We start from the raw sequence: 6,702 nt of genomic DNA on the forward strand, positions 1-6,702 counted from the left end.
AGCGCTTCGGCTGACAATGAGTCGTGATGATTATGATGAGTTGTGATTTGTGCCGCAGAAGTCCTTCGTGATCGAAAATGAATTCGGATCAGAGCATATCATCAAAGCCCAGTGTTCCTGTTCTGGGACTCCATGGGGATCGCTAATGGGTAGAGTTGCGATATGAGAGGACATTTCTTTCCCGAATAAAGGACAATGTCCGCGCGGACATCGGGACGGAAAGCGGACTCCAAAAGCGGACACTCTATTCCATGTTTTTTGCCCTTTCCATGGAATTGATTCGACTCTACAACCATTTTCCAAATAAGCAACAATCGACTGAACTTCGATGCCCTAACGATCGCTCAGAGACAATTTGCTGAGAGAGAAGAAAATTTCCGACCCAGCCCCCGGCGCCTCTATCTCACGCTTAAGCAGCCGAGACCTCGGTGCCCTCGGCGAAAAAATAGCGCAGAAATTCAAATTTATTCATCGTATATTTAGCAGTACTTCCTCGAAAATTCCGGAAAGCGGACATTCCCGAGAAAACACCCAAAAAGCGGTCAAAGCGGACGAAAAAGGATGTGTCCTCTCATATCGCAACTCTACTAATGGGGTTAAAGGGAATGATCATTGCCGATTGGCCGGACATTCACGTCGACAATGGGCTTTCAGCAGATACCGCGAATTGATGTCTGTGTTCCGCTTCTGCAGCTGCGAAAGGGTCTCGGAACGCAGTGGCTGGAGCATGGGCTCTGCTAGCGTGACTTGGTACGAGTATAAGTAAAGCTTATGATCTTTCCGGGACACCGGACGTACCGTCCCTCGCGAGCATCTCCAGGCTCTCATGAGGAGTTGCTCTAGGAATCGCATCAACAGATCATCAATTAGAAGTATCTTGAGATCCTGGATTGGATACATGGGGTCGGGATCCTGGGTTCAGACTCGCCTACTTTAGGTTCATTCACTGGATGAGAGTGAGAGAGAGCAGAGGAATGGTCCACATCGGATCCCTAGTTATTGTCGGAGTTCCCGCCGCGTTCATCGGGCGAGCAACGAGGAATCGTGCCTCGCTTCTTTCAGGAGAGATCCTCTACGACTCTCGACGGGGAAGAGGCCTCGGATCTCCGGCTGTGCTGCTCAGATGTCGGAATGCGGCTGATCGAGATCAATGACCGAATACTGCCTTAGCCTTCAAGCGTTGTATCTTCCTCGTCTTCCCTCGCTCACAGAGTCCCTCCAATAACCTTGTCGATAGAGCTTCCGAGGTTTGCGACTTTTTGTACTACATCTTCTCTTAGAGCTGCTCTCACGACCTTCGGGTCGGGATGTGGGTTTATAAAATCTCCTCGAAATAAGATCAGAGCTTCACCTTGGCGTGGTGGGAATCATGCTCCAAATAAGAACTGCTTGCTACATGCGAGTTTCCGATCGCCGAACGTCAGACTTCCTCGGGCTCTCGATTGCGGGATATTGAATGTTCGAAAGACGGGATCTTCATCATGCTTTACGCGGGTGCACGGCTCGAGACCTCGGAAATCATCGCGGGTTCTATCGAAAACTCTATGACGGAGCGTTGTCGCGGAAGGAAATATGCTCGTAGATGATTTCGGCCTTCGGTCAGGCACAGAATGCGGTGAGGGAGCGATGGAGAGTTTCCCGAGGAAATGGACTATGTGTCATCTGCTGGAACGAATTGTGGACACCAGGTTCCCTCCGGTAGCAGCTCGATGAGGACACAATGCGAGGCGTGGAGCGCTCGCTCTTGATCTGCCGTTACACCCGTCTAGTTGTGGGACCCGTCGGAATAACTGCATGCATGCTGAATAAATTACTCAGCCGCGCCATTATCTAGAATAAGTATGACTATTATTCACATCCGAACGCCGCATTGCGCTACGTGTTACGAATTTCTCTCTGTTTCCCATTCACTCGCAGGTGCTAAGCCATGCAGAAAGGCTCCAAGGTTGAATTTGACATTCATCCTGTCAAGCGGGCCAGACCCTTCATACTATATTTGCACTCTACACTAGAACTCCACCAATGATGCCGTACAGGACTTTCGTGGATCGCCCCGCGAGAAAATTTCCTTCGGATAGACTTCTGGCCGATTCTGGAAGGCTCCGGAACCTCAGTGTTAGGCCCTATTCAATGTTCTGGCATGTTCACGCGCGCTTAAGAGGTACCCTAGATACGAGCTATTGGAATGGCGTTTCTGGAAAAGCAATACATCGCGGTCTGCTTCAATAAAAGAGATCGAGTATGCTGATTCACTCCACAGCACTCGGACGTTTTCATTTCGCTCCGCTAAGACCTAACAATTGGCGACGAGGATTGTGAGAAAACCCCACAAAAACGCCTGATTCATCAAAACTACGATACACCCGTCACGTGCGAGAAGTTCATCCAGAAGATGTCTACGGAGTCGGCGAATTTTCGTGAGTTCGATCCATCCACTGAGCGATGGCCCGCCTGGGTCAGTCGATTAAATAACCACCTGATGCTGAATAAGAAGACTACGAATGAGGAGAAGAAGTACGCGGTGTTGGCGTACATGGGCGCCGACACATATACGAAGTTGTTCGACAGGATTTCACCGGAACAGGATCCGAACGACCTTACGTTCGACGAGATCGTTACGAAGGTGAAGGATTTCACCCAACCCGATGCCAATAAATGGGCAGCACGGATCGCGTTTCGGAAACTCGTCCAAACGTCCGGTGAGCCATTACTCGATTTTGAAAGCCGTCTTCGGAAAATGTCGATCGACTGCAATTGGCCCGATACAGAGAAACAGCTAAGCCTTATAGAGCAGTTTATCGCCGGGCTGACCGATCGACATACGAAACAAGCTTTAATGGTCAAATGCAAGGACAAAACGAAGTTCTCGGAAGTGTTCGCGTGCGCCGACGAAATACGAAAAGCCCAAAAGGCAACGTCATCCACTCAACCCACATCGAACCCTGACGTCGAAGTCAACGCACTCCGAATGCAACAGAAACGACGATTTCCGGCAAGGAATCAAGCACCTCGACAAACTGCTTCAAGTTCATTAAAATGCTACCGATGCGGCAACCCCAACCACTTAGCTCCGAAGTGCCCGCATATCAACTCACGATGCGACACCTGCGGAGTAGTGGGCCACTTAGCATCGGCGTGCAGGAAGAAAAGATTCCAGCAGAACTTCCTCGAAGAGTGTCCGGCGAACTTCATGACTACAGCTGTGGATCGAGACCCAATCATAATGCAAGTACGTATCCACGGAAAGCGAATTGATATGGAACTGGACACAGGCTGTGCTCTATCCACAATGCCGTACTACAAATTCGTCAAGAAGTTCCCGAATCATCAACTACAAGAAAACGACGTCCGGTTAAGATCTCCATCCGGGGAGATCATTACTCCAACAGCATTCGCATCAGTCGAAGTCGAGTTCAACGAGAACATTCAGAACCTGCGTATCTATCTCGTGAATCAACCAGATTTCCCAACCCTGTTCGGAAGAATATGGATGAAAGCGTTCCAGATCAAACCGATGATTCACGAGGCATGCAACTACAACGAAACTGAAAACATCGACAATCGGATTCAAGAGCTACTACAGAAATTCCCCAACCTTACGAAAGACGGAATCGGCAAAATACCGAGCACCGAAATGAAACTCCATTTTCAGCGCACCTAACCCGACACCAGTCTATCATCGACCGCGTCCGGTCGCTCACGCCTTGCTAGCGCTCGTCGACAAAGAACTCGAGCATCTCGAGAAGTCTGGCGTAATCAAGCGCGTTCAAGTAAGCGACTGGGCACATCCAATAGTGGTCGTTCCCCGTGCAGCTGGTAAGAAAGTTCGAATTTGCGCCGATTTCAAGGTTGGACTCAATCGATTCTTGAAATTAGAAGATCATCCTTTGAAATGCATCCGGCAAGCGCTGGATAATCTCGGAACGGGACGCAAATTCTCTAAACTTGACATATCGTCGGCATTTCTCCACATGCCAGTCAGAGAACAGGATCAAAAATTTCTAACGGTCAACACCCATCGAGGGTTATTCCAGTTTACGAGAATGTCGAATGGATTGTCCAGTGCCGCCGCCGTCCGGCAAAGATACATCGAAGCAATACTCGCAGGCATCCCCGGAGTCGAAGTCGTCATCGATGATATCGTAGTAACAGCACCAACAGACGGCGAGCACCTTCAACGATTAGAAGAAGTCCTAAGGAAGCTCGATTCACAAGACATACGGCTCAACAAAGAGAAGTGCGAATTTTTCAAGGAGCAAAACCGTTTCTGCGGGTTTACGCTCAAGCACGGCGAGATTCACAAATGTGCTGAGAAAGTAAATGCCATTAGAAACGCTCCCGCACCATCTTCGATTACCGAATTGAAAGGATTCCTGGGAATGATTCAATTCTACGCACCGTTCGCAAAGCAATTAGCAGACATTGCGAATCCCCTATACGATGCGTTGAAAAGCGGTCGCGAAGCAAAATTCATCTGGACGCAGCGAATGAACGAGGCTTTCATCGCGCTCAAGGCAGAACTGAGTTCGCCACGAGTACTGGTAGCGTTCGATCCAGCACGACCACTCGTGCTCGCGACCGATGCGTCACCGTATGGAATCTCAGCGATTCTATCGCATCGATACGAAGACAAGACAGAGAGGCCGATCGCGTACTATTCGAGAACGCTGACGCCCACCGAGAGACGCTACACGCAATTAGAGAAGGAAGCACTCGGTATCAAAGCCGGAATGGATAAGTTCTTCTACTATCTATTCGGCAGGCGCTTCTTACTGTTAACTGACAGCAAACCCTTGGTTTCGATATTTTCCCCATCAAAATCGTTACCCCCCCTCAGTGCAACAAGAATGCAAAATTACAGCATGTTCCTTACCGCGTTTCAGTACGACATCGAATACAGAAACACAACGCTGCATGGGAATGCTGACGCATTATCAAGGCTTCCCACGAAGAGCGAAGAGTTGACGTCGCTCCAAGACCAAGCCGAAGAGTGGTTAATCAATTACATTGCAGATGAAACACCGTTGAATCTAAAGAGAATAGCAGCAGAGAGCAAGAAATCCAAGTTTATCGTCTCGCTGCTAGCAGCAATGAACTCGGACAGAATCGGCTCTAACAAGTTCGCTACCATCGACGTCTCCGAATTCACGGTTCGTGGAGACGTACTCTTCAGAGGACACCGTGTTGTGATCCCTGAATCGTGTCAAAACGAGGTGTTAAAGGAGTTACACGAAGGACATTTCGGAGCAAAAAAGATGAAAGAACTTGCAAGACGACACGTATGGTGGAAAACCATCGACAGAGATATCGACACGAAGGCCAGCATATGTGAAATATGCCAGATGCACGCGAAGAATCCTGCGAGGTCGTACCACAGCTGGGAACCGGCGGAACACCCATTCGATCGAATACATCTCGACTTTGCGGGGCCAGTAGAAGGTCAGTACCTGTTGTTACTCGTTGATGCCAACTCAAAATGGTTAGAGATATCTGCAGCAAAAACGAAAACAACGGCAGACACGCTCAAGATGCTCCGCGAGGTATTCGCCAGGTTTGGACTCCCAAAAGTGATAGTATCGGACAACGACCCAACGTTCACATCGCTGTCATTCGAGACCTTCTGTCAAGAAAACGGAATCGTTCACAAAACTTCCCCACCATTCCACCCAGCTTCGAATGGTCAGATAGAAAGATACGTTCAGACAACAAAGAAAGCACTCCAAAAGTTAAAGGCCGAGGGGAGCGGAGAAAATCTCCATAGCATGATCCAGCGATTTCTGTTCCGGCAAAGACTGGTCAGCAGCGCCGCGACAAATCGCAGTCCGGCAGAGCTCATGATCGGGCGCCAACTCAGATCCAAATTGGACGTGATCAGTGAAGTGCCCGAAATCCCGAGGATCAGAGTGACCCCACAGTACCCGAATGGCAAGTTCGCCGTGGGCGATGAAGTCATCGCAAGGAACTACAGCGGATCTGCAAAATGGGCAACAGGAACGGTGATCAGAATCCTCGGAAGGAATACCTGCGTTGTAAAGGTACAGCGCGGAGAATGGAAGAGACATTTCAATCAGCTAAGAAAAAGACAAATCGCATCGCCTCCAAAGGGAACACTACAAGAAGAGCAAGACGCCGAAGGAGACGAAATTCCGTGGTACATATCGTCAGATTGCGAGCAGAATGGTAACGAGTCGCTCGTCTCTGAGGATTCGTTTCTATCGGCAGACAACTCAGCATCGGAACTCGAGACGTCCAGTATGCAGCAGCCAGCCATAGTAGGCGCATCGCCGCAGATAGTTAGTAATAGCACGCCGAGTTCCGAGGTAGTAATCGATGAGATGAGTGAAACAGTTGGCGATGAAGCTGTCGAGAGGTTGCGAGACCGTTCAGAAGAGCAAGTGTCGACTGACGCCACTAGACGTAGTTCAGCTAGAGTCAGAAGGGAACCCAATCGATATGGAGAATGGATAAATTAAGTGGCGCGTTGGAGATAAGAGAGGGAGAGTTGTTAGGCCCTATTCAATGTTCTGGCATGTTCACGCGCGCTTAAGAGGTACCCTAGATACGAGCTATTGGAATGGCGTTTCTGGAAAAGCAATACATCGCGGTCTGCTTCAATAAAAGAGATCGAGTATGCTGATTCACTCCACAGCACTCGGACGTTTTCATTTCGCTCCGCTAAGACCTAACAATTAGGGAGGGAAG

General features: G+C 49.3%; 1 protein-coding gene across 1 annotated transcript; it reads left to right on the forward strand.

Annotated features, from left to right (window-relative positions):
• The first annotated feature begins 2,479 nt into the window (after positions 1-2,479).
• Positions 2,480-6,646, forward strand: LOC108865266 (uncharacterized protein K02A2.6-like). The gene is made up of 2 exons (XM_029113308.1): positions 2,480-3,474; positions 3,653-6,646. The coding sequence occupies exons 1-2, from the start codon at positions 2,480-2,482 to the stop codon at positions 6,471-6,473; spliced, it is 3,816 nt and encodes a 1,271-aa protein (XP_028969141.1). The 3' UTR covers positions 6,474-6,646.
• The last annotated feature ends 56 nt before the right edge of the window (positions 6,647-6,702 follow it).

The sequence above is a fragment of the Galendromus occidentalis genome, unplaced genomic scaffold (genome assembly GCF_000255335.2).
Source record: "Galendromus occidentalis unplaced genomic scaffold, Mocc_1.1 scf7180000076543, whole genome shotgun sequence".
In the NCBI taxonomy this organism is placed as follows: Eukaryota; Metazoa; Arthropoda; class Arachnida; order Mesostigmata; family Phytoseiidae; genus Galendromus; species Galendromus occidentalis.